The 27951-nt window shown below is 51.4% G+C and overlaps 1 protein-coding gene across 2 annotated transcripts in view; it reads right to left on the bottom strand.

Annotated features, from left to right (window-relative positions):
• Positions 1-9065: 9065 nt before the first annotated feature.
• AJAP1 (adherens junctions associated protein 1) overlaps positions 9066-27951 on the bottom strand; it is a 37231-nt gene continuing 18345 nt past the window's right edge. For both annotated transcript variants that reach the window (XM_072354354.1, XM_072354353.1), the window contains exons 3-6: positions 19370-19457; positions 18311-18553; positions 17239-17368; positions 9066-13693 (exon numbers count right to left, since the gene is read on the bottom strand). In XM_072354354.1, coding sequence (XP_072210455.1) covers positions 17296-17368; positions 18311-18553; positions 19370-19457 — 404 coding nt within the window. In that variant the 3' untranslated portion in view covers positions 9066-13693; positions 17239-17295. The remainder of the gene's footprint in view (positions 13694-17238; positions 17369-18310; positions 18554-19369; positions 19458-27951) is intronic.

The raw sequence follows: 27951 nt of genomic DNA, 5'->3' as shown, positions 1-27951 counted from the left end.
AAACAGATCAAAACATCCTTTATTCTACAGCCATTTCCCAAACGTAACACGTTAGCCCTAAGGTAAAAATCAATGTTCAAAGCCTGTACCAATTTTCAGAAAGATAAATGCTATGTTTAATGCTTTACAGCGGTGATTGTTCAAGAAGCTGTCCTTGGTGTATATGAGACGGCACCAACATTTCCCAATTAATGCCTGCACTTTGGTAACGCAGCCCCTCGACTGGTGGAGGGTTTGAGCAGAGAGGCTTTAAAGGGAGATGAAAACAGGCGCCCGTGAGCGCTCTGCTTTAAAACGACTGATGCTGATGGCTCAAAGGCCACCGCCTGCCCTCCTGGCTCCAGATCCAGCTCCCACTGCCATTCCCAGCCCATGCAGCATCCCCAACCCTCCTCCATGCTTTGGGACCAGTGCATCCCGGCCCACACCACACTGCAATGGGTCCCACCCCAGTGGGGATCAGATTCCCCCACCTCTGCTTCCATCGACTGCACAAACAGAATAAAAGCAGAACAAATCCCACCCAGCACATGCCTTCTGCCTCTCCCAGCATAACAAGAGCGCAATTTAGCTTTGAATGTATCGCCGAAAACACGAGCACAGATACGGGATGCCATAATTAAAAGCCTGCCCTTATCTGCAGTGTGCCACGGTGCGCCATTGGGTCGCAATCGGCCTCCCCATATCAGCAGGAGTTTGTGCTGTGCTTCAGGGTGCTCACACGCAATCCCTGGTGAAGAGCGAGATAAGGGATCCAAACAAGGGCTCCTTTTAGCCTGCGGCAGTTTAATTACTTGTTGCTTGGATGTCTATTCAGAAAGACAAGAGGTATGGATTCATCTTTTCTTCTTAGCTGATTTTCAGATGCTTCCTGTACTGTGACAGGGAAAAGGAGGAAGGGAAATGTATCCATGCCTTCTGCAAAGCATCTCTGGGATGGTGCAGCACTGCCCTGCATGGAGTGGTGTCCCCGTGCTGCCATGCCCCTGGGATACAGCACAGAGCTGATGGCAGAGCAGGGCACTGCTCCCTCCACAGCAGGAATTAGCAGCTAACAAGCAGTTCTCCTCCCAATCTGAGCACATTCTGCCTCTTTAGCCACGTGTTTCCTCAGTTAAAAGGTTTATTTTATTTCCCCCCCCCCCCCCACTTCCTGATAGATCCCAAATACAATAATAACATTTGCAGTGATAAAAATAAATTAGATTGCATAAAATTAATATCGATTCAAATTAAACCATTCGTCTCCTCTCACTCCCCAGATACAGTTATTGCATCAGCTCCAATAAGCCAAGTAGAAATACAAGTTTGACTTGCAGCTTTTGGTTCCCCACCACCTCTCCTTCCCCCCAAGGGATGAAGGGAGAGCGCCTTCTGCTGAGCACTCCCTCTCAGAGCTTTCTGGGTGCCCAAAGCATAGAAGCACCCATGGAATTAGCAGAATTGGCTTTGCCACAGCAAACCTGAGCAGAAACCAAGAGCTGAGGCTCATGGAAACCTCAGAGATGAGCATGGCTAAGGGCAGACTGGCAGCCCAGCTCTTCCCTTCTTGTTTTTTTTGGCTCCAGTCTATTATGAGCAGTTACACTCACATCCTTCTTCCCGTGCCTGTCAGCTATTCTTTAGCTCAGCCTCACTCCAGACTATTCTCTGATGCCTTGTTGTCCTGAAAAGTGAACATGAATTACTGCCAGCTCAAATTAGTGTCTTTCTGTGCAGGGTGAACAGAAATGTTGAAGTCGGGGAGGAATCTGGATCTTCAGATCTTTGCATCTAGTTTAACTTATGTTAAACACCACATTACAACCAAATCCCTGAGAAAGTATATGGCATTTTGCTCACCTTTAATAGGAACCCCATTCTCCAGGGGGTGGTTCTGAAGGATGCCCATCCAAAAGAGGTGACCAGAAACAGCATGAGCAAAGCCCTAAAGGGAAATTCAACTCCATACACGAGTTGGACACAAAACAGCAGCCACTGGAGCCTGGCTCGAGGCGCTGAGCATAGCAGAACTGTGTGCAGCAATAGGAAAGCTGACACAGACAAAGGATGTCCCAGCCAGGAGGTGTGAAGGGAGGCAATAGAACTGGAAACCAAGCAAATAAACCGTATAACAGCCCCCCAAACACTCAGATGGTCAGGGAACTGCTCCCACAGGAGTCCTCTGGTTCATATATCAAAGTACTGCTGAGATATTTCAGGGAGATGGAAAATCCAATTGGATTCCTTTGGCAGCCCAAGCAACCCCAGCGATCCCAGCTGGGGGGAGAACCTTTTCTCAGGGGCATCAATGGATTTTTATCAGTTATGCATTTGATTTCTCAGGCTTAGCAGCTAATTAGCTCACATGATATGACTTGGAAATGGCATTAGGCTGCAAACTAAGCCAACGGAAGCCAGAAACAAACATAGCTTAATCCAGATTTTGTCTAGTTATCTTCAATGGGCTTTTCCCAGGCTGCCCTCAGACTTGCAGAGGGGTGCATGCATTTTATTGACCAGATAGATGTGCATTTTCAGAGAGATTACAGCCACATTAAAGGAGTTTGGAAATCTGGATTATATGCATAAGCAGTTCTTAACGACTCCTTTGCAGCTGTTACAACACTCATGTAAATACCGAGCGAATATTTAAGGCCCCATTAAAGAGAAATTTACTGCGCTGTCCGCGAGGATCGGATCTCTGCACAAATCCTACTGCATGGATCGGCCCTCCTAAAAACACACAACCCACCCCTCGTTCAGCCCAGCTTCTGAGGTCCATAGCAGAGCACTGGGGGCATCATTGCGAGCGATGCCTGAGTGCAAAGGGAGCCACCGAGCTGCTGTCAGCTCAGCCTTTGAAGGGAAGAAACCAGAGATCACAGCGAGCAGATTTTATTATTATTATTGAAACTCGACGAGCAAATATAGCATCAGAATCCTAGGAAGATTAAACAGAAAAAAAATGAGTTCCCTAAACTAATGAAGTACTTGAGCTCCAGGGCAACAACGGTTAATAGTGCTTCTATCTCAACTGAAGAGGCAACAAAATGCTGTTTAATTGTAATTTTAAATATGGATTTGAGGATCTTACCCATAAATCATGGAGTCAGATAAGGGCTGCGCGTAATGACAACTTGTCAAGGGACAGAAATAAAACTGATCTCAAATACTTTAAGATGAAACGCTCCTACTCAGTGCGCTGCAAGCTTCAGGGGAGACTTCAGCATCTACATGAGCCACCAGCCCTCCAAAGCCTTCAGCTGTGATAACTGAGCCCATAAATTAACTACAGCAAATCAGGAAAGGTTGAAATGGGGTAGAAAAACCACTTTCCAATGAGAGTAAGGCCACTAAGGGAAAAAACTCATTAACCAAACTTGCATTAGTGTGTAGGGATCCGCACGTAAAGGCTGGGCAACCCATGCAAGAAAACCTGCAGCCCAGCTACCTCCTGACCTCACACTGCACTCAGATTAAAGCTGCCCACAGCAGATTATGGTGCTGTTTCACCACTGGATTATCCTTCACTTCACATCCCTACAAAGGCCCAGCCTGCAGCTCGCTGCCCAAGAAGCCCCAAGCAAAGTCAATGGGGCACAGGCAGAACCCAGAAGCGCTTCTACCCCCCAGCACAAATGGACAGCGAGGATGTCGCCATCTCCAACGTCCTGCTCCTTTCAGTGGCTTTTAATCTTTTTACCCATCTGTAAAATTTCTAATTAACTGAAGTAACCAACCAGCGTTGCATGAACTCAAACTGAGACTATTACAGTCAAATACGTAATTAAAAATTTCTGCTGCGTTGGTTCCTTCCGCCAGTTACATAAAAGTTACTGCACGTAGTGCAAATGCCACAGCCAGAAACCCCATTTGGATTATGCCTGTTCTGCTTCAGCCATGAGGAAGCACCCCCAGCCCTCACCCCCACCCTGCAGCTCTCCACCTGTGCTTGCTTTGGGCAGAGCTGGTGCTGTGAGCAGCTCTAAGTGGTGGGAGGCAGCAGGCTGCAGCCCAACAGCATAGGCTCTGCTGGCAGGCAGAGCTGCAATTAGAGCAGAGCACACACTGGGCTCTCTCCTCCTCAGCATTAGCCCTGGAATATATTCCACAAGGAGCTAACAGCTGCTGGAGAGCTACAAAGAGAACTGAGCCTGCAACATGCCAGCCTCCCACCAACACATTCATGTCCCAGTGACCCACCTGCCCCCGAGATGCACAGAGCCCACCAGATGTATCACCCACTACCCATGAAGCCCACACAACCCCCAGCACGCCACCACCTACCTGCAGACATCGGTGCATGCAGAGAATGAGCAGCTCCAGGAGGCACAAACAAGCAGCTCTGGCTCTTTCCCTGCCCTTAAATCACCTCCGACCCAACCAAGCTGCCCAGCAGGTTGGATGTTGTGGGTTCCCAGCAATCAGTGCCATATTGACCCCATCTGGGAGGGGAGCACAGGTGGGGATGGATGACTGAGAGCCTCTTTGACCCAGGTGCTGCTGGTTCTGCTGGTGCTGAGTGCCTGCATTGGAGTTAAAGAGCTTCTGCACTGACCGAGGCTGTCATTGTGTTTGGCTGCTAAGGCAGCACGGTTTGCTTTGCAGGGATTTTCTTGCCTCATAGACTAAACGGTGCTTCAAGTCCTGCTAGCTGTAGAAAAGCCCTTCTCGCTAGCAAGTGTGACTGATAGGCTCTCTGTCCATCCCCACTGCTCTTTCCATACCACCACGCACGGCTGCTCCTTCCATTTCACACATGCACTTTGCTCAGCACTGCATTATGTGCATTACATTCATGCTTTCACTTTGCTTCCCGTAGGCCTGGGTAAAGGTTCTGCAGGACGAGTTCTGTGCTAACAGCCACGCTCTGCAGTGGACTCCCATGTTGTCTGTGTGCACTGGTGTGCAAATGCTGTGACTGCTGGAGCTGCAGCCCCCCACCCTGGACTGAGCTGGTGGGAGGCAGCTGCTCCTGGCATGAGAAGGGCTGAGTGTTCTCACTCCACTCACAATCCTCTTTAGATCAAAAGGCGTTGGACTCGGATGCATTTCAAAGCACCTTCTCCCATCCCCAGCGCAATCTCTCTCGGCTGAGCTCTAATCCCTGCTGCTGCCAGGCAATGCTGAGCACAGCCTGGCACTTCCCATTTCCCATTGTCTGAATCATCTGTGCTTGGAGCCTTCATTGCCTGGCAGAGCTGAGAAGGGCACCGTGGCACACAGAGATGTTCACACTGATGGGTGACACCTGGGAGTGCTGACAGCCCCCACAGCCCCAGGTCACAGTGCCCGTCACACGGCTGCCCTGGGGTGCCCAATACAGGCACAATCTCACACAGGAGTGTTTTACAGCTCTTCACAACAAATTATCTGAGGGTACTTTAAACTCTGGTGCTATTACACCATTATCTGTGCCTAATTTTCCGTTCCATCCCCTAACATTTCAATTTCCCCCTTCACTGATCTCCTGCTTTAATAGCTCTCCCAAACTTTGTTTAAGTTGAGAAGTACCCATTTGGTTCTGTTCCTGCTACCCCTCCTTTTCTCCCCCCCCCTCCTTCCCCTCACCCACATTTCCCTGCTTGGGGGCACAGTTCCCACATCCCCACTTCCTTGGGAAGGTCCCCCCTTGCAGTCAGCCCCAGTTGTGTCCTGGGAGTGAAAGTCATGGATCTGGTGAACCTTTGCTTCCTCTTTTCTCCTCTCCATTCTGCAAGTCCTGAAACTCAGCCCAAGTTAACAATGCGCTTTTCTACCCGCAGAGTGACTTGGACAGCCAACTGTTCCAAGTTAATTCAGAGGGTTACAAACACGATCAGACGGTCCCCAGCGAGCAGCACATCTTTTTTGGCCTTTTGTCCTTCCTCTTTGTGACCCACGAGATGCGCTGAAGCCTCTTGATTCACTGCCAGCCATGAGTCGCTGCTGCCTGCTGGCTTCCCATGGCCTCAAAGAAAGGATGTTCCCAAGCCCCAGTGCTGCGTGCTTGGGCTGCCTCAGGGTTGTGACTCCCCATAGCATAGGATCTCTTGAGTGTTGTCTCACTGGGACCTGGCTTGCTCTGTAGGGCCTGCACCATGTGCCAGTTTCCTTAGGCACCACGGGTAGCACAGAACGAAGCGTCCCCAACCACACACAGCTTTTATTCACCTGGCTCGAAGGGGGAGAATTGCTCAGCAATGGGCTCAGCAGATGATTTTCTGTGCCTCTCTGCTGCTCCATCCCCTGCTGGTTCACACCTCGGCAGAGGTGTTGGGTCTCTCACCCGGTTGCTGCCCTCTGATGGAGGAGAGGAGGTTGGGGAATCAATTATACAACAACAGACAGCGTGGGAACCTACCCAGTCTGGAGGGGAAAGGTTGGATTTGCATTCTAAGTGATTCTCTCTGGCTCTTGCTTTTCAGCCCTCGCCATGCACAGGGCTGGTGGGATATGGCAGCACAACTCAACACGCACTCCCAGCAGGCAGGGAGCAGTGCTCACACCAACGCCAAGCAATTGGGCCAGGCTGCTGATCCCATCCTCACCTCCCAAAAAGCTCTGGGAGAGCAAGAGTGCAAAACTCCCAGTGCAAAGCCCGAGTGGCTGCGGGCTGCAGGATGCTCCCCTGAGCACCTCTCTGGGCTGATTGAAAGCAAATTGGCCAACGTGGGGCTTTTCTTTATCAGAGACCGTGGTCGTGGCTAATTGCTTCAATGTACAGGTTGATGGGCTGTTACATGAATATTGCTTTTCTCATGGCTTCACAAAACCATTTTACAAATGGAGTTGGCTGCGATCCGCTGCTGTGTTTGTAGCTGCTGGTCTGGGTGTCAGCACAGAGTCTGAAGCAAGAGGAAGGAAAATACGGCTGAGAATGAGATAAGAAAAAATAAATGTCAAGCTGTGCTTTTGCAGACTGAGGGCAGGATGCTGGCAGCCTTACAAGCTTCGAGCTGCAGGGGAAGGCATTGCCAGGCTGGGTCTACCCAAAGCTCTGAGCCATGGCAGGGTAGGAGAGGAGGGCCAAGGGAAGCATGGGGCTGTTGCAGCTGGCTCTCACTCTGAAGGTAAAGATGGGATATGAGTGGTCTCCTGTTTCCCACAGCCCCCCCACGCCTCCGCTGTGGCCCTGCACTGCTCCTCTGTGCAAACATCAGCCCACGTCTTGCCACCTTCAGCATCAGCACGAGAAGGATAATAATAACCCCGCAGGAACTCCAGCAGTGTTTGGGTCTGACAAGGAACTAAGATAAATGTGAGCTCTCAGTTAATATCATGCTTGGAGTATGAACGGCGCTACAGGAACGGTGAGGATTTCAATCGGGTAGGTTTATTAAAAATATATTGACTTGTCACTCCTGGCAGAAGCGAGGAGGTCTGAGAGCCCCGGGGGTCGGATCGCAGCAGTGCCAATAAAATCCAGACAAGATCTGACCTTGGCATGGCAGCTCCACAGCTCCCATTCCTCAGCCCTTCAGCAAAGAGCCTCTCCCTGTCTGCCCATAGGGAGCAATGGGGTTTTTGGAGGGAGCCCTCCTGACCTCCCCACCCTGGATCCCACTGCTGCCAGCACATTCTGTGTCCTCCTCCACACTGCAGTTCTGGGCTCTTCCTTCCCAATGCGTTTCTGCCATAATTCAGCTCTCTGCTGAGAGGCTTTGCTGCTCCAAACCTCTTATTACCACAAATTGCTTTGCAGTAATAAACCAATCTCTCCACACTCGTTATTTATTGGGCGTACCTGGACGTATCTGAATGCCAAAGCTGCAGCTCCTGGGCACGGTGCAGGAGCAGGGGCTGCTCAGAGCCATTCAGCTGACCAACCTCAGAGCCCCACAGTGGGGACACCTCTACTGCTATGCCAATGTTCTGCTTGCAGCCTGCAGCTGGGAGCCTGGCTCCATTGCGGCACCACTGGGTCCCCATGTGTGGGGGTCCCTCTGTCCCTCCACCAGAAAGGAACCCGACTGAATTTGCTCTTAAGAAACTGCGCCCAGATCTTGACAAAGTTGCTTGGTCGGCTCCTCTTTCTGAAGGAGCATTGTTGGGAGCTGATGCTTACCACCTAGCCCTGGATAAATCAGGGATCCGTTCTTCAAAATAGCATGTTGATTGATGCTTAAAATATCCCCAGTAATTACTTCGCCCCGGTATAATTACAATAATTAAACTTGGATAACGCTTAGTCCTGCTTTTTAACAGAGCTGCGCGCTGCGGCATCAGCGTGCTTGTGTGTTGTTTCCCGTCCCATTCTGCAGTCTCACCCTGCTGCCGGCTGACTCAGCTCTGCTCGTTGCTCCTCGTGGGCAGCAATCCAGTGCAAGCAGCCCCAGAGCAGCACTCCCTGCATGGCAGCACTGCCTGCAGCCGGGGGAGACCTTTGCAGCTCCTGGGCTGCTCGTTGGCCTCATCTCCGTGCTGCACAGCTCAGCACAATATTTCTCCTTTGTTCCTGCAGCGGTGACGCTTGTGACAGTTAGGGCCGGTGAGTACTTTTCCAGCTGTGATGAATAGCAGGGAAAGGAATGAGATCCCAGCGCTGTATTTCATGCCCCGAAATCCCACGTGTGTTTGGAAACCAACAGAGCTCACTGCTGATCTATGCAGCACCGGGGCCATTCACATTCTGTTGGCTTGTACACATTGTCACGGTGATTTAAGAAGGCAATTTGACCCTAAAAAGAAGAGCATCTCACTTTGTCCCTCCCTCTTTTCCTATATATTTCCCCACACAAGAGAGTGTTGGGGCAGGGTTTGGCTGGGTCAGAGATGAGCACCTCACTGCTGTGCGCCCCACAGCGCTGCAGGAAGGGTTCACCACCACCAGGAGATGAAACCAGCAGTCACCCCTGCTGCAAAGCCACACTCAAAGAAGGTTCTTCCCCTTTCCAGCTCAGACCGTGCTGGAGGATCCTGGCCATTCCATCCCCATGCTGGGATGAGACAGCCCATGTGTCCCCATGAAACCCAATGATCCCATGGGGTTCTGCCTCTGCTGCGGGGCCTTGGGCTGGCACAGTACAGCTGGGGATGCTGTAGGTTGCCCTGTCCCATAACCCCAGGAGATGGGAGCACAGAGGAAGCGAGCCACGAGCTGGCACGGTTCTCATATCAGTTTTAATAGCAACATCAGAGTACTAAATATACACAGGGAAATCGGTATAGGGTCGCATTTACAGTGCTTCCAAATACACAGCTTCGAAGTACAGAGACAAATTAAAAAATAAAAGCACTCGGGAATAAAATATTCACCTGTGTGGAACCACAACTGGCTGAGGGCAGCCCGGCCCCGGGCACACAGAGTGCCAGGGCTGCCCAGCGCCATGGGACTGCCATGCCCAGCTGTCTGTCTGCCTGTCTATCTGTCAGCCTGTCTGTCCATCTGTTTGTCTGCCTGTCTGTCCACCCATCCACTCATCCAGTGGTCCATCTGTCTTCCTATCTGTCCATCCGTTTGTCTGCCTGTCTGTCCATCGGTCCATCTGTCTGCCCACCAGTCCATCTGTTTGCCTATCTGTCCGTATGTCTGCCTGTCTGTCCGCCGGTCCATCAGTCTGTCTGTCTATCTGTCCATCTTTCCTTCCATCAACCGTAGCCTCTGTGCACATAAGCAGTGCTGGGCTGTGCGCCCCAGGCCTTGTCCCCTTGATGTACCGTCGCGTATCGATGCCTCACGTTACAGAATTTTCCCAGAAAACATAAAACAAAAAGAGAACAAAAAGAAAGAAAAGTACTCCGTGATGTAAAACCGGTTACAAAGTAAAAGCCGTCTCATGTTAGAAAACGTGGTTGTTGGGTTGTTTTTTTTTGGCAAAATAAACTGTAAACTTCACTGTACATGTCCTATCGAACAGAAAAAGAAACCCCTCGGAACCTAAAATAGAAGGATCTGGGTCAGAAATCTGTGCCCTTAGTGTACATTTGTTGTTGTGCAACGTATGCTTTGTCTCCAGGTAAATATCTCCAACTCGTGGCGCCGTTTAAAAATGTAGCCTACAAAAAATGCTGAGAATCATCCTTAAAAATGAGTGAGAAGCGCTGGGTGAGCCCCGCAGGCCCAAAGGGACCCACAGGTGTCTGAGATGGAGAAGGGATTTCTTGCTGGTTTTCAGAAACTCACGGACACATTTTACAGCTGGTTGAATGAAAAAACTCCAACCGCAGTCATCCGGGAACGGGTGGGCTGAGTTATTATATATATATTTTTATTCTATTTTCTTTTTTTTACAAAATATATAATATGTGTAGAATATCTACTATTTAACTACCATTTTAAGCTGAATTACCTTTCCTTTGTAACAAGCTGCCAATGGAGAAGAGGTAACCTGAAATCCATCTCTGTGGCGCTCTTGTCATCGCTACGCCTGCTCTGCTGTCACTACTCCACATTCCTACCTACGCTGGAAATGAATTTGAGTCACAAGAATGCTGTGGGAGCGCTCCTTCCCAGTGGTGCTCCCATGAAACCTGCAGTGGGATGCCCATTTCTCTTGCTGGGAAGACAGAATGAAGGTAAACCATTGGGTGTTGAGATATGGGCAGCCACCTGGGTACCCGGCCCCTCAACCCCCATGGGAGCACGGGGAAGGGGCTCGATCCCATTACCTGCAATGGGACAGAGCCACAGCGAAACACAAATGCACTGCTACCCATCTGGGGACCTGGCAGCTGGGATATACTTCTTGAGAACCACTAAAGGAGTAAGAAACCCATAGTATGAACTGAAAAGAGGTTGGCTGGAAGCTTATGGCAGAGCAAACATCCCAACTCTTCCTCTGAGCTGCCAGTTTGCTTGCGCCAAGCACAACCCGACAGCACAGCATGGCGTGGTCCCGGCGCTCCGACCGCCCAGCATGGAAAGGCACAGTGCTTCCCACTGCCTGTGCAATGCTGTTTGGCTGGAAAGCAGGCTCAGCTGCTGAATGACAAAAGAAAAAAATCCTTTCTCAAGGCCTTATTCTCCAAATGTGCACATGTCCTTGCAAAGCAGCCAGCCCTGCTGCTCGGGCAAGCAGTTCCAGCACATCCAAGCACTCAGCGGCAGCATCAGCATCTGCAGAGCCTCCCAGTTATTGATGAATGAGCTTTGGGTTGGCTCACATCAGTGGAAGTTGGAGCAATGACCACCAGCTCAGGGCAGAGCTGTTGTCTGCAAAGGGCTGAAGGCATCCATGCAGAGCAGTCATCTGTTGCTGCAGCAGATAGCAGTGGGATGGGGCAGCCACTGCATGGCACAGCTCATCAGAAGGCGCCTGCAAACACTGCACTTCTTGCTCTTCCCCCGTGCAATACGTCTCCCCAACAGGTCCATTCCACTAACACAGAATCATCCAATCAAAGAACCATCCAGGTTGGAAAAGACCTCTAAGATCCTCAAGTCCAACCCCAACCCACTGCTACCATGCCCACTAAACCACGTCCCCAAGTGCCACATCTGTATTTCTTGAGCATCTCCAGGGATGGAGACTCCACCACTTCCCTGGGAACACACAGCTCCATGTTTTCATGTCATGGTTGTTTTTGGTTGGGTCTTTTATTTTTGGTTCTCATCAATAGCAGGGAATGAAAGAAACGTGGTTTCATTTCTATTTACGACAGAACAGCACCAGGATGCTGAGTCCTGCCTGCTGAACCACCACATTCGCAGCTCCGCTCCTCCCTCCCTTCCTTTCCTTCCTACTGGCAGTTGTTCCTTTTCTTGGTGTGCTTGGCATGCATAGGGATGTGAGGATTTCTCTGATAAAGTGCAAGTGCTGTTGGTCCTTATAAATAAGGGAAGATTGTGCATCTACGTTTGTCTCCTGGCTCCGTGCTGAGCAGCCTTGGGGTGGCCGGGCCATGTCCTTCTGCACAGCAGGGGAAGCTCGTGGCAATGGAGCCCTGCCTGGGGTTGGAACTGTCTGACTGTGCTCCCTGACACAGAGGCACGCAGACACATCCCCATCCCCATGGCTCCACCTGACCAAGCTCCAGGTAGCAGCTCCCTAAGGGAAGGAGCTCTCCACGATGCTCCCGGTGCCAGGAATGAGGGACTCAGATATTCTATCTCACGATGTCAGACTGCTATCAAGATTACACTGAATACCCACGGGAAGGACTCGGTGCAGCCAGCAGATACAAATAAATAGAAAGATCAATGGGTAAAGCACAACACGATGGCAGAGCTGGAGTGGATCGGAGCCAGAGAAGTGAGACAAAGAAGGAAAAGTGAAGCATTGCGAGAGTGACAATCATTGGCACGGGCTGCACCGCTCACATCAGCAACACACAAAGGCCTGGGGCAGGGAGCCCTGCAGAAACCCTGCTGCAAAAGGAACCAGCACAATGGAACAAAACCCTCCAGACCCAACATAACCCTGCGCCCAGCTCCGCAGGATGCTCAGCTGCCCCAGGGCCATAGGGAACGCTGCTGGTGCCCCCAGGCATGATCAGTTCACATCCACCTCTGGCACGGAAGACTTCTACTTGGGGCAGCTCCCATAAGGTGGGGGAAAAGGCTCCAGGCTACAGAACCCCATCAGAAAAGGACAGAGATGGCTATGGAATGAAGCAGCTGCATGCGTGGCGATGCGCAGTGCCAGGAAGGCCTTTTCTTGGAAAGACACACTGAGAAGAAAGAAATGGAGCTGAGGATTGAGCAGATGATCGGAACGCGGATCTGGATAACTCCACAAAGCCATTCAGACACTCAGGAGGGCAGGTTGCAAAAAGAACCGGAGGACTTTTGATCTGAACTCTGCTGCCCTTCACGCACTGAAGCAGCACAGCGGGAAGCATCTCATGATGGGACGCCAGCAGACCCCTCTGGACCCCGACTTTGTCCCCTGAAGGTGCCATCCCCACAACACTCAGGCTGCAAACAGCTGAAAAACCCCTTTTCCATCCTGCTCTTGCTCCAGACCCTCTTTCAAAGCTTTCCAAGCCCGTTGCATCGGGGCTGCACGGCGCGAGCACCCACAGCTGGAAACGCATCTCCAGAATGAAAAATAGAACTATCTATCTATGTATACATACATATATATGCTTATACATACACACACACATATATATATGTATATGTCTATCTGTATATACACATCTAGGTTTGAAAGGCAAGCTGCCCAAGTAGAAAACATCGCTTTAACTAGGTCGTATTATGCATGTTAAAGAAATCAGACTTTTAGCCCGTGACGTTTTCTTTAAAAATGAGTATTTAAGATCTCCAAAAATTGCTACAGTACAAAAAAAGTGTTTTTTTTGTGTGTGTATATATTTTCTCTGTATATATATCATATGTATGTATGTACGTGGACCGGAATCCATGAGACCCCATTGGAAGAGACGTCCCTCCCCCGTCCTCGGTAGCATTTCTGTGTATTACTGACTTAGCTTCTGCTTCTCACGAAGTCTTTTGCATCAGTACATGGCACATAATGGTATTATTGGCACAGGTTCAGAATCGTAGTCCGTATCCCAGGCTCCAGCTGCTCAGTCCTGCTCCTTCCAGCTCTTCTCAGTTTCCCTCTTCCTTCGTGGGATTCGTTTTCTCTTCTCCAAACAAAAAAGCCCCCAAACGCACTCATTGCAAAACGCAGTTCCCTACAGGCGTGTTCATCTGTATAAAAATATATTTGGCCCATAGAACGCTGCTCTTTGAGTCTCCTACTGGTAAACAGAAATGGTAGGTACAGGTAACCCATTATTGTTTAATTGTTTTGTTTTTTTTTACAGGTTCACCAATGGAATCCTGCAGAGAACGAAAAGAAAACGAAAGGTTAATGTTTGTCACAGGGAAACGCATCCAGATTCACATCAGCTCTCTCAAGCTGCAGTCACATCTACTGCCTCCCACCACCCGCAGTAAGGATCAGTCCCACTGCCCTGCAGCACCCACCCTGCTGACCACACGGGTCCCAACCCTGCCTGGTCCAACCCAGCCCCATGGGCAGCGTGCAACACTGGGATGCAGAGTCCCACGTGTGTTGGAGCAGTGGATGCTTTGGGTGGAGAGCAGGAGTGAGTAAGAAGCTGAGGTGCGCCTTACTGCACACTGTTTCCTGAAGTGTAATTTATTTCTGATCATCCCAGAGCTTTTCATACTTAGGATAAGAGCATCGAGTGCTCTGGCAGATGAGAAGGCGATGATGAGTACTAACAAGATTTTCTAAAGTTAAATGCCCTAAAGAAATCAATAGGGAATTGGTTAAGCATCAAAACCAGAGATCCTATTGAAGTTCTTCTCAAGCTATTTATTTGCCATCTCCTGACAGATCACTCCCTACGTGATCTTTAAACCTTCAGAAGACAATTAGTCCCCATCAGTGCTGCAGCTACTTTATGCATATGGGGTTTTATGGACGTCGATATGTGTTGCACTGCAGCCCTGCATGCCTTGTGATTGCTGCACGTGGGGCAGCTCCACATACAGCCCTGTGCCTGCAGAAGTGCTGTCCTATGCACCGTGACCTCTGCTGACCAGCACCCTGCAATGCAACGTCATTTTTAAGCACGGTGTCCAGCATACACCATCTCCAATAAGGATGCTGCCATTCCAGCTAATTAGCTGGGCAGATTCTAGCAAGTCCTTAAGCTTTTGTTCTGGTGCTGTGTTGGGAACGCTTGTTATTCCTCAGAAGACGAGCCCGGATCTTTCCGATGACTCATTATCTGTTAATGTTAATACAAACCATTTGCTGTTGTCAGGCAGAACGAGGACATGGCAGAGCACAAAGCACAGCATTACCATACAATCCCAGCAATTTGGGCTGCCTTGTGATAAAAAAGCTGGGCTCGGATCAACACTGTCACACCGGGAAGATCTCAGGCTCTCAAATGCCCACTTCTCCAGCGCCGATGCTGGAGGTGCACCCAGCTCTGGATAAATACCTCTTGATGCACATTTGTATTGTATCCCAAATCGCCTCTTTGCACAAAGTAGGTCAGTGCTTGATCAACCTTACAGATTTTTGTATAATCTCATTCCATGCGGTTTTTCAGTGGAAAGAGAGTGGGATTAAGGACAAGAATAATGCAAAAGACCAAAGTTGATTTCAGAAACCCAGGGGCCGGTGTGAAGCCCAACAAAGCAGCCCTGCTGGCCGCAGCTCCACTGATGAACCCCTAGGACTCCTCACTCGGCTCCCGGTGCCAATGCTGTAATTGACCACTTCACTGTGCACAGAAAACAGCCCCGGGCCACATCACTGCTGCAGCTGTGCCGGCCTGCAAGAACGGATCTCAGCTACTGAAGTGCAGAAATAGCTGAAGTGCTGCCTGTTGCAGAGGTGTGACATTCATCTCCAAGCAAGCACTCCGGAGGGGTTTGGCAGCAGGCGGGTGAAATCTGCTGGAAAACTCCAGCAGCTGTTCTCCATGGGCACAGCTCTCTGCTCTTCAGAGGGCCAGAGCTGCGGCAGGGACTGCTCCGGTGTCACACAGAACAGCTCGTGTTGGCAGAGGATGAACCTGACCTCAAGAAATAACTTCAGCATCTGCTTGCCGTGTCAGCAGATGAGTTCCACCAGGTTGTCTTACAAAAACTCAGTGCTGCCTGCAGGCTGTGCCTTACTGCCCTTACACAGCGCCAACCCTACCCCTACACCATGCCAACCCTACCCCTACACCATGCCAACCCTACACCTACACCATGCCAACCTTACACCTACACCGTGCCAACCCTACACCTACACCATGCCAACCTTACACCTACACCATGCCAACCCTACACCTACACCATGCCAACCCTACCCCTACACCATGCCAACCTTACACCTACACTGTGCCAACCCTACACCTACACCATGCCAACCCTACCCCTACACCATGCCAACCTTACACCTACACCATGCCAACCTTACACCTACCCCGTGCCAACCCTACACCTACACCATGCCAACCCTACACCTACACCGTGCCAACCTTACACCTACACCGTGCTGCCCCTTCCACCCAAGTGGCCCAGCTCACCCATCAGTGACTGAGCTGCCAACTCAGCAGCGATGCTCATCTCTTGTACGCTGAGCACAACCTGAATAGTCCCCACAGATCTCATGCCTGACCTCCCATTGCTCATCTATACAAGGTTTCCCTGTCCCCTCTCCGCTCCCAGCAGCCTCATCCCTGGCCACATCACATCTCATGCCTCGAGCTCTGAATGTACACATTTGGTAGCATTAATTTGCTTATTAGAGAGCTAAGAGCTGTGAAGTGCCATCAATTAAGACTTGCAAAGTACTCTGAGCCTTTCCAAGGGAAGGTGCTCCCAATGCCAAGGATGGTGCAGTTTCCAATCTCTACGCATTGCACAGCGCTCTCCTCATGGGCTGCTTTGGGCCCATCCCTTGCAAGAATGGGCTGGAAGGGAGAGCTGCAGCTAACCCACAAGCTTCAGTGCACCCTTCCACTGCTGCTGGGGCTAAAACCCAGCGACCAGATAGCAATGACAGATGGGACAGCCCATAGGCAGACACCTGCACACAGAGCTGCCCCAGTGCAGGCACACATGTGCGGGCAGGGAACGTGTTTTGGAGTAATCTCATTAAGGTAATATTAATGAAACCAAACAGAACTTTATACATAATTGAAACGCTATCACAGGGCTAATGCTCCGGGTAACATTTGGATAGATTTTTTCCGGAGCGCATTGATATGAATTTTATGGATTCCAGGAAAACAGGTCAATGAGAATTTCAAGGATTTAATAAAGCGTAATGGAGCAGCTTTGGACTATTTAAAGAAATCCATCGAAATGAGCGGGGACTCTCAGTCTTTGGCACAGAACTGCATAGGATATTGAGGAGCAGCAGTGGGAATGGCACAGGTTTCCTGCAGCGGGCAGCAGCCACACTCCTCCAGGCACCACAGCTGTGCAGTAGAAAATGCAGAACCTCTCTCAGACCTTCCCTGTGCTGATCCCTGCTCACCAACACAAGCTCTTTGGCCAGGCACCTTCACACTTTGACTTTATGGCCACAACAGCTGAACTGGAGAAACGAGAGAACATTAACAGATGAGGACTAAGAGCCCTCTTGCTTCACCCCAGAAGGTTCCCTCTCTCATTTTCATTTGCAATGTATGCATGATTCATTGCTTGGGACCAATGGGTTAATGTACCTGAGCATAGGGCTGGAGCTGGCACAGCTGCCCCGCTGTGATGCAGCACACAGTGAAGCCTAATTGCTTTCTTGCCACCTTCATGGGAACAAGTAGGTGAAAGCAGCCCAGCCCAGCCCCAGCACACAGCCACCCCCCACCAGGACCCCATCACACCAGGACGTGGGAAGTGATACCTACCAGGAAACAGCCAGATGGCGTCTGCCCTGCCCGGGAAGTAAAACAGGCTTCGGCCAGTCAACAGGAGATTTCAAACCATTTCTCAGACACAAAGGCCACAGGAATAAGATGCCGATCAGAAGAAGAGGGTCTGCAGTGAGCAGAAAAATGGGCTTGCATGTGCTGGTGTGCAACATGAACGAGCCACAGGGGTGCTGTGCACATCAGCTTCATCACAGGGAGAGCAAAACCTCTACAGCAGTGCTTTTGGTGAGCTCATTGGCCTGGGAAACCAGGGTGGTGCAAAGCAGGGAAAGAAGCATGGCTGGGTGGTTGACATGGGCACGCTCATCCAAACCATAGCAGCCCTATGGCAACATCCCTGCTGTCCCCTCCCAGTGGAACCAGCACTACATGTGGGACATGGGGCTGTGCACTGCCTCTGTGGGGCTGCCCAGAAAGCATCGCCTCAAGGCTGAGAGCACCGAGCTGCCGGCACATGGATGAGGCAGTGGAGCAGCACTTGCCCACCCCATATCAGCCCACTGGGGTTCACGGCCTCATTGACACACACACAACAAAATGGTTTGAAAATCCCAATTCTCTGCCTTCCAAGATGGGAGGAAGCACCAAAAAATGCAAATGGACAAATGTCACGGGGTCACCCCGTCCTCCCTGTGCGGGTGAGGAGCACCTGGAGATGGGCTCACACCACTCTGTCAGCTCCCATTATGCCCCTCGTTAACGTATCATTATTTCGTGCCAGACAAATGGCTCATTTGGTTCTCACAGCCTGCTCCTTCATTAATCACATCGCCCATTCACAAGCGAGCAGCTTTTTAGATGGCACTTAGGAGACAGCAGAAATTCTGGAAGATGGATCTGAGAAACATTTCCTGGCTGGGGGTGGAGGCAGGGAACTGAGAAACGCGGTGCCAAACCCATCCACGGCGCTCAAGAGCTGCTCAAAGGAAGGGGGACTGATGCTGCAAGGGCACGACGTGGCACAGCCATGGCCTTACTGCAAACTAGGGATGGGATGGAGAGACAGCGGGACCGGTGCGCGTGGGAACACGGCTTTGCATCACCCTACCTGTTTCCATTGTAGGTTGCTTTGTAATCTCCAGGCGAGTGCAATGCCTCCTCCGTGTACACGGGCACCGGCGTCCTGACACACTCATGGGAGCACTGCAGCGTTTCGTTGTAGGCTGTGAAGATGTCCAGGCTGCTGGGCACGCGGGCTGGGGTGAAGTCGGTCAGGTTCTGGCAGCTCTCTTCCTGCTGTGTGATTTTACGTTGGTGGCCGTTGCGCCGCGCGGCCCCGCTTTGCGCACAGCTGTGTATGAAGAGGAGCACACCAAGGGGGGGAACACTGCATCATCAACCATTAATTACGTACACCACTCCATATTGGAGCCTCATTCTAGCACTTTGGATAGACCAGCCCCCAATTGAGGGCTCTTTCTTATTTATTTGAAACCTTTCAATCAGGGAGGCACCAGCTAAGCAACTGTAAGGCTGTATCTCTGCCTCCTGAATGGGGAAGCCCAACCTGCACGCAGCAGCACAGCTCTGGGACACGCTGGGAGCTCAGCAATGCCATGCTTTGCTGTTGGGGATCTCTGAGTCCTGGAGCACGGCGGCATCGTGGCAGCTGGCACCGCTGACCTCAAAGTAGGGCAGTTTCTCTGGGAAAATAGGTAAAGTCACGAGTGCCTGAAGCAAGAAGCTAACCTATTTTACCAGGCGCACAGCCTGTGTTAAGGGAATAAATGAGAGCAAATGGAACTCGAGGAGCACAGGAGCACTCCAGGGGATGGGCCGCACTTAGAACTGGTGGCATCCGAGAGGCTCAGAAGAGGCTTCAACCCTGGAGCCACAAGAAGGTGGGAGAGCAGCAGTGCAACCTGCAGGGCCACAGAATGCAGGCAACTCGCTGGATGACATCACTGGATGACATCACTGGATGACATCACTGGATGACATCACTGGATGACGTCACTGCAGGGTCTTGCAAAGGCTGCTCACCCAGCAGTGATGCTCAAGCATCCCCGCACCAAACTGGGCCAGCCAATGCTTGCTGTAGGTTTGCTGTGAAATCCCCCTCCATGGGAAGCCTGCCCCAACCCAGCCCCACCGTGAGGCCCCTTACCAGTTTTTTAAGACAAGGGTTGTTATCAGAGCAGCTATGACCATGATGAGGGACACGGTAATAGTGATGATCTGATGGACCGCCAGACCTGGAAGAGAAGGAATCAGAGAGAGAAGAGATAGGAAACTGCAGAGGTAGGAAAGGGAAAAAAGGGAAAGGAGACAAGGGGAAGGGGAAAGGGGAAGGGGAAAAGGAAGAGGAAAGAGGAAAGGAAAGGGCAAAAGGGAAGGAGAAGGGGAAGGGGAAAGGTGAAAGGGAAGGGAAAAGGAAGAGGAAAAGGGAAGAGGAAAAGGGAAGAGGAAAGGGAAAGTGAAAAGGGAAGTAAAATGGAAAAAGGAAAAGGGAAAAGGAAGAGTTCCTGGTACATGACCACCCCCAAGGCATTCCCCCAGGGCAGCACATCGCATCCCTCTGCCCTTCTCCTACAGCACAGGGCTGGGAGCAGCCCCGGGCAGCAGCAACAGCAGCAGCACAGTTCTCTCTCTTGCATTACATAAAACAATCTTTAAGCTGGGCCTCTCGTTTCCTCCCCTCTCGAGTATGTTCCTTGTCAGCCTGAATTAGGCACGAAGAACGGAAGCAATGTGAAGATGCGTCCCCTCTGGGATGGAACAGGAAACTTGAGCACAGCCTTGCAGTGGGTGCGGGATTAACCAGAGATAATAATTACAGTTCTAACTGCCGCTCACTTAAGAAGGTCGGTTGGGCTCATTTTCTCCTAATTCACCTTACACGGGGTATAATTTTGGCTCGCGTATCATTCCTAATGAGCAGTTTGGAAACAAAAGCATCTCAATGTACAGTATGTTTGTGATTCTGCGTCGCTTTACAGTTGCAATTTCGTAATGAAATGATTTTGCTGGCTGCGGCCCAAGGATGTGCTATTTTTCACAAGCAGATGTTGCACGCTCCTGACGGGTGATGCCTTTAATAAGTAAATAAGTGCCAGCGCGACGGGAAAACAAGCAGCTTTGGGTATCTGTGATACACACACAGCAATGCTGGCTGCCGTGAATGTGCGTGGTGAGGGAACTGCTGCTGCCCACACAGGAGAGGTCCCAGGCAGCTGCATGCAGGCACAGCTGGTGCTGCGGTGCTTCAGAGCCAGAGCAGCACTGCAGCCCCAGCCAGCAGCTGTATGCACGGCTGTGTGCTGCTCTGCTGCCTTCTCAAAGGATGGGAGATGGAAGCTTTGGCTCTCCTGAGGTTGGTTTTCCTCCTGCTCAGCCTCACATAGGGGATAAGGGTCCTTGCCTGCACCCCCACTGCTGATTAAACCTCCTCTATGGAGGTCGATGAGTTCCAGCCCCACTCCCTGGGGCACACAAATACTCAGAGCCCTGCTGAAGAGATGCTGACTGCTTAGATGCAGTAGTGCTGCTGACCCGAGGAGCAGAGAGGAACAGCCACATCCATCCTCAGGGCACAGCCAGCATCACGCCTGTTATCTCTGCTGGAGAGCCACCACTCACTCGTTCTTACTGCCCTCACTGCACTGCCACTGCTGCAGGAACCCAAGGGCCCAAGCCAGTCCTGTTGCCAGCATGTAACCCAATGCAAAGTGATGGACAACACTGCCTTTGCACCTGAATGAGGCACTGGTATGGAGCAGATTGCCAGCCCAGGGGGCCATGGCCTGGGGTTGCCTTTTGCACCCCTTGGAGCTCAGCTCTCCTCTGTGCCTCTGTCTTGCATATGGAGAGAAACAACAGATGTGAGGGTTTCAGCCACGAGCTGAGAGCTGCTGGTGTAAAGAACAGCAAAAAACAAGTGCAAAACAATAAAAACTGAAGGCAGGGTGCTTTTGGAAGGAGACGCACTTGCACTGCTTACTGTGCTTTGCCAGAGGATGCGATGTGGGGGAGTGCAGAAGAGCCTGAGCACGCAGCAAGATGCACTGCTGATCCACCCAAGCAGCTGCTCACCAAACACGGTGGGAAGCAGCACCCTGAAGGGGCACAGACACCTCCCTTGTGCCCAGCCCATGTCCCAGTGCCACACACCACACCGAGCTCCCCCAGGGGTGGCCGCTCACCAGCGTCCCAATGGAGACGGATCCTGGAGGGATGAGTCAGGGTTATTTTTCTCCCTTGACTCAAGCACCTATTTCACAAATGACCCGTTTCCTTCATTTATTCCCAATTACACTTCAATTGGCTCAAACAAACTGTGACAAGGTTCCTCCGGAGAGCACTTGGCAACGGCAGCTGCCGAAAGCAAAGCAAAGGGTGTGGAAGCAGCCACCAGTGGTGTCCCCATGGTGCAGGAGGAGCCCCACATCGTGCACTGTGCCATCCTCACCACACACTGCACCAGGGTCAGGAGCAGCATGAGCCCAGCCCAGCCCAGCCCAGCACAGCATTGCATAGCACAGCATGGCACAGCACAGCATGGCACAGCACAGCATGGCACAGCCACGGTGCTCACAGCGCTCTTGGAGTAGCTCCCAGTGGGACACAGCCGGGAAAGATGAAAGGAAAAGCTCTAAAAATAAAGTCCACACAACCCAGTGCCCGATGCCTTTGAAAAAGGGAGCAGCTTCAGAAGGCAGACCTTGGTGATGGTGGGAGCCAGGGGAGGAGGGAGAGCCCAGTGCTGTGATTAGAGCCGTGCTCACAGCACCCCAAGCAAAGCAGAAGAGAGCTGGGGAAGGATGGCGGCTCTTCCAAGCAGGACGCACAGGCTTTAAGAAGAGCTGGATAATTTTAGTGTGTGGCACATACATCAGCTGCCATATGCACTAGCAGAGTTCCTTTGTGTTGCACATCAGTTCTGCACTGAGGTCTAGGAAGATTTCAAGGGGATGGGGAGCATTTTCTCCCCAAAGAAGTGCTGGAGATGGGAATGGGGCCGACAGGTGGCTGCGGTGGCTTCTTGAGAAGCCCTACAGCAATGCCTGCCAGAATAAGGAGTAATTTGTCTTTGTTCTTACTTTGTAAACATACAAATTCCTTTCCTTCCAGCCTTCGACGAAATATACAGAACAGCACGAAGCAAAATCAATGAAGAATATCCAATCTGCAAGATGAGGTGTTAATGGATGGGGCATGCCGGGACATGGGAACATCCCATAAGGGACACCTGGGGTTGTGCAGTGAGATGACAGAGAGAAGGGCCACCAGGAGCAAAGCGGTATCTTAAATACAGCCACAGGAAACCAATCTGTCTGGAGGAAAGGGACCTGGAGGATACGATCAATAGCTCATAAAGGGAAATTACCAGCCTGCTGCTGACTGTGAGAGGCGCCGAGGGAACGCGCTCTCCTCCTCCAGCCGATGTGAGCATCAGTGTTTGGTGGGTATGGTGGGCATGGGGTGAGGGTTGGACTTGAGGGTCCTCGAGGCCTTCTCCAACCTTAATGGTGCTATGACTGTGTGAGTGAGCACAGTGGGGATGGGTCAGTGCTTGATGATCCTAGAAGTCATCTCCAGCCTTAATGATTCCATGGTTCTATGGGCCAGCATGATGGGGATGGGTTGATTGCTGATGATGCTGAAGTCTTCTCCCACCTTAACGTTCTAAGCAGGCAGCCAGGCCCTTGCCCACTTCTTTCATGTTTTCTATTCCTGTATCTCCATCCTGATGCTCAGCACTGCACCCCTTTCCCCAGCACAGTGCAAACCTTTGGCCTTTCCACTGAGCACTGATGGGCACCACTCCCTGCACACGCCACGTGCCGCAGGTCAGCCCCAAAGCCCCCTCATGCTGCATGGCAGAGACCTGCCCCCAGCTCCTTATAGATGCAGGTGGTCACTTAATTGCACACTGATCACCAGGAAGAGCCTGGAAAGCGTGCGGTGAGCAGGAGGCTGCGGCTGCACACAGTGCTGATACCTCCTCCCGGCAAGGGGACTGCAAACACTCCACTGTTACAAGGCTTTTACTAGTAAATTTGACGCAGTGACCATTTAACTCGAGGGTAATTACAGGAGAAGTATTTAATGGAATTGAAAGTGTGTCCAAACCCCCGCGCTTCTGCAAGTGCAGCAGAATTTAATGTGTCGCATGCCAGGAGGGAAAGCTCTTCAAAGGCACTCTTTGAACCCTTGGAAATGCTGAAATATTGCTGGGTTTTTCCATCCCGCTGAGCACCGCTCCCACCTGGGACTGCTCATTGTGCAGCCCCATGTTGGCATTGCCATATCCCAGCGTGGGTCTGCAGTTGCAGCTCACAGCCACAGCTACCCCATGGGCACTGGTCAATGCCTGCACTTGGAGGTTGATGTTACGCTCTTTGTAAGGCAGAATGAGGCCCACCAGCTTATGGACACCCATCGTTAGCAGCCATGTGGGCAGCAAGGATGGACTTGTCTGTTCAGACAGGAGAGCTGCATCCGACCGTAAAACACGATTCCAAATTCCCCCAGCTGAGGAAGGAAAAAAAAATCCAATCTTCTCAAAGCAAGCAAACGCTAAGGCTTTTATTTTGTATGTTAAATACCATCTATTTGCCACCAAGATGAAAGCACCGAATTCTGGCCTTTCTGTCCACCTTTTGCAACAGCTCCTGGACAGCTCTGCATCGACAGAATTAATTCCATGTGAAAATCCATTCGAGACTCACGTCTCGCTCCCGCAGAAGTGCGCAATGGCAGCAAGCAGGAGATATAAGCTCTTAATTAAAAACAAAGAGAACCTCTATCCCCCAAGGCCTTTATTTCAACAGCACTGGTTAGGGAGACCGTATTTTTCATTTTCCCAATAAAAACAGCCACGAGCCTCAGCTCTTTGAAGACCCTCATCAGGGCCTCTAAGCTGCATGAAATTAAAAAGGAAGAAGAAACAGCTTCATTTTGTTTTGCAGGGTATCATCTCTGCTTACCGTTCGCTGCAGAAAAAAAACAAACATCTGCTCCGATTACCTGCAACATCCCAGCCAGGAGGGCTGCAATACAGCACCGAAGCACCCTCCTGCAGGTGGTTGTCAATGGGTGCTCTGCTGGCTTGGCTCTGTTTCATGGGGGATTCCTGCTGGAGTGCTTGGATGGGGGCAGGCTGGTTGAGGAGCCCACTGGCACGATGGGGTCATTGGGTCCTGAGGGCTGCGGAGGTGTGGGGTGAGCTGGGGGGGATGCTTGATTGCAATTAGACATGCATGGTTGGCCCTGCAGCCTCTCGTTAATCAATGAGAGCATCGTTTCAGGTCAGCAGGGCACATCCCCAGCACACTGCCAGCTACGAAAGGAATGAGCTCAAGAGAAAGAGCAGCTGAAAAGCTTACAGGGGGAAAAGGTAGAAACGCAGACAGAGTTGGTGCCTGTGGGAATTATTCCCCAGCCAAAATAACCTTCTAGGTCATTTCAACAGCTACCATGAAAGCATCCAAGCCCATGCAGGAGCCAGGAGCCAGTATTACCAGGCACAGCACTGCCCGGCATTCAGCTCACATCAGGCAGTGCTCACGCTGTGTTTTGCAGCCTCGAGCCTGCTGCCTTCAACACCTGCAGGAGCAAAGGAGCGCTCACTGCTTAGGAGCCATCAATGGCATTGGGATGGCTCCTTCCCTGAGCTCCAGCAGGCAAAACTCAGCTGCAAGCTGGAGGCCGTGCCAAAGCAGGAGGGATCTGATGCTGAAAGACTCACGCAGCCCATAAACCTGCTGCTGGACAGAAACATTCAATGGGGAGCACAGCACGAGCGTTCTGCAGCAATCACTGTTACAAACGGCCTCTTCCCAGGGGGGATCAGCAGGATTTTGCCCTAATGCTAACCACAGTGCTGCCGAATGGCTTCGATGAAAACCAATCTACAAGAAACATGAGGGACGACCTGGTGCACTGGGAAATGTCCCTAGGTTTGCCCTGCTAATGCCTGTACTCCTACAGCACAGCTTCTGCTTGTTGGTCCCCACATGGGGTGGGGACCGTGGGGGTCCTCACTGTCCTAGGGAGCGCAATGCTCCATCCACAGCCCCTGTGTGACGCCGTGCAGTGCCGCAGCTGTGCAATCCCTGTGAATCCGCCTGGGGAGCACCAATAATCCTGAAGTTAGAATGCAGCTCTTCAGCAACAAAAAGCCAAGGTTCCTAGAAACCGCCCGCTTATTTGGGGTTGGGCTGTTGAAAGGGGAAGAATATCCCACTGCTGCTGCTGCTTGGAAATCTCCTTGCCAAGAAAGAAGATCCTGGAGGCTTACGCTAAAGATACCGGGACTTATCTTCTCAGGTGTTACAGCAAATAACACCAAGCAATAAATATTCCTGAGAGCAGAAGAGAAGCGCTCCTGGCTCATTTAGACACACGTGGGTGAGGGCGGGTGCGCACACAGCATCTGCTGATCCTGGGGAAAACAACAGGCAGAGAGAGCTCAGCTCGCACCACGCTCACTTCTTGCTTTAGGAGCCATCCTCCTCCTCCCAGCTCCTCCATCCTTAAGGAAAGCCATGCAGCCTCCTTTGGGAAGCTCCCAGCACAGCAGCAGCCCTTGTGCCTCCCCTGTGACAAGGTGAATGCAGACCCCCAGCTTGCCATGTGTGCTGTTAGCTGGGACATACATGCCATGCTTACCCAGCAATGCCAGGATGAGATGGATCTTCTCCATCCATGGCTCTGCCCAGCCCTACTGAGTGCCCGACAAGTCCTCCTCCTGTCGTGCAGAGCGGGCTGTCTGACAAATTAAGACGAAATGTGGCCTTGTTTGCAGCTTGGCAGAAGCTATTTTAGGTTTTGAGGAGCGATCTGAATTGAAAGCTCAATAATCCCACAGGATCGATGGGCTTCCCACCTGCGGCTGAGATAGGAAGGGAGAAGAGGAGCGCCCATCTGTGCCAGCATCGAGCATCATGCACTGCATGCAGAGCTCAGCACCCTGCATCACCTCCCTGGGCAGCAGCACGGCCAGCAGCACAGCAGGGACTGCACTGTGACCTATAGGTGGGCACTCAGCCCCTCCGTGGCTGCCCCAAAAGGCCGAGCTCCCACCCTGCACAGCACATCAAAAGCAGCAGCTCCATTCCAGCTGCCCAGAGTTTTAAAGACATTTGATCTTTAATTAATTCCTTTGAAGCCTTTAGCAGATGCTATCTCGGCGCATCCAGCAGCCCCTCTCCCATCTCTCCTGCTTCACCCCCAGCAGAGCAGAGAGTGCCCACCCCACACTCTGGGCAGCAGCACAGCACAGGGCAGCACCCACAGCCCCATGGACACTGGGGTCCCCAGCACTGCCCACTGCCACCAGCACGAGCCCTGCTCTGAGCACGCTGCTCACGGCACATGATGCCAAATCCATCGCATACCGGCCATCAAATAACCATTAGGAGCAGCAGACGGCACATAAAGTCTTCTGCCTTATAAAGCACTTAAAGGTTTAATTAAAGACGGCTTTTTTTTTCCCCCTAATCATACAGACAGAAGAGCTTCAGACAACTCAGCAAGCGTGAGCAGTGCCCAGATTTCAGCAGTCCCTGATTCACCCCTTTAGCTGAGCCGGGCACACAGCGGCCCTACAACCTTTACCTCTCCCAGCACTCTGGCTATTTAATTATATCTCTCCTTAGATGCTCCGTTGTAAAATGGATGTGACAGCCCCCGAAATAAAAAGGAAGCACCGTTTTGAAAAGCATAAGCATAAACTACGCCTGGGTGAACATATTGAGGCCCCATCTGACTGCCATCAGCACTCCTGCCAGGCGCTGAGCAGACATAGGTGGCACCGGGATAAACACACCTGATTGTCAGTTTACTTGCTGCAAAGAAAAAACCACAACGGAAAGCCTTGCAACGACAACACCCACCAGCAGCAGAGCCGCACGCACCAGTTTGCTCTTTTCTTTTTGGATGCTACGAGCAATCACTTGTCTGTCTTTCTCCTCCTAAGCAGGATATTTGCTGTTCCATGAGAATTTTTAGCCTTGTTTTTCTGCCGGTGAGTCACAGATAAATGGCTCCTGTCTTCTTTATTCCCCTGCACCAAGCAGGAGTGGGGTGAGAGGAGGAAGACCTGAGGGAGATTGCTTGCATTGCTTGTCCAACCAACCGCTGCTGTGTTGTCTGTGCTGGGAGCCAAAGGGATGACACCCACGGTGCCATCATAACCATGGGATGGGTGCTCGTGGCTCCTCCTTGGGGCCACCCAACACTGCCCATCCACAGGGAGCTCCTGTGATGTTGGCCGACCTGTGATGTTGGCCGAGGCAAAGAGGGAGTACAAACAAGTTACCTAATCCTCATTTGTAACCATATGTTTTCCCAGGCAGAGAACAAACACTTCCAGCCGCTGCTGCTTATGTAACTGAGAGGAGCAGTGGAAAGAGAAATGGGCTTCTGTGTGTGCTACACCAACACCCTGTCAAGGCACAGCTGGTCACTTGATGGGGGGTTGAAGGTGACCCTGATGCTCCCAATGCCCTACAGCTCCCTCCTGCCATTCCCTGCCCAAGGGGAAGCAGTGGGATCCATCATCCCATAGCGGGCTGGGCAGTGTTAGCTGATAGCAATGTGGGCTGGTGGTCTGGCTGCTTAATACGAATGATAGCAAGAAAACAAACATGGAGCTCTGGCACTTTTCAGTCTAGGGTGGACAGGCTGAGATCAAGGCAGCCTTTAGTTCCCATCCCAACCAACAGACAGAGCCCAGTGCCAGCA

The sequence above is a fragment of the Excalfactoria chinensis genome, chromosome 20, assembly GCF_039878825.1.
Source record: "Excalfactoria chinensis isolate bCotChi1 chromosome 20, bCotChi1.hap2, whole genome shotgun sequence".
Taxonomy (NCBI): domain Eukaryota; kingdom Metazoa; phylum Chordata; class Aves; order Galliformes; family Phasianidae; genus Excalfactoria; species Excalfactoria chinensis.
This window is presented reverse-complemented; position numbering and strand designations above follow the sequence as displayed.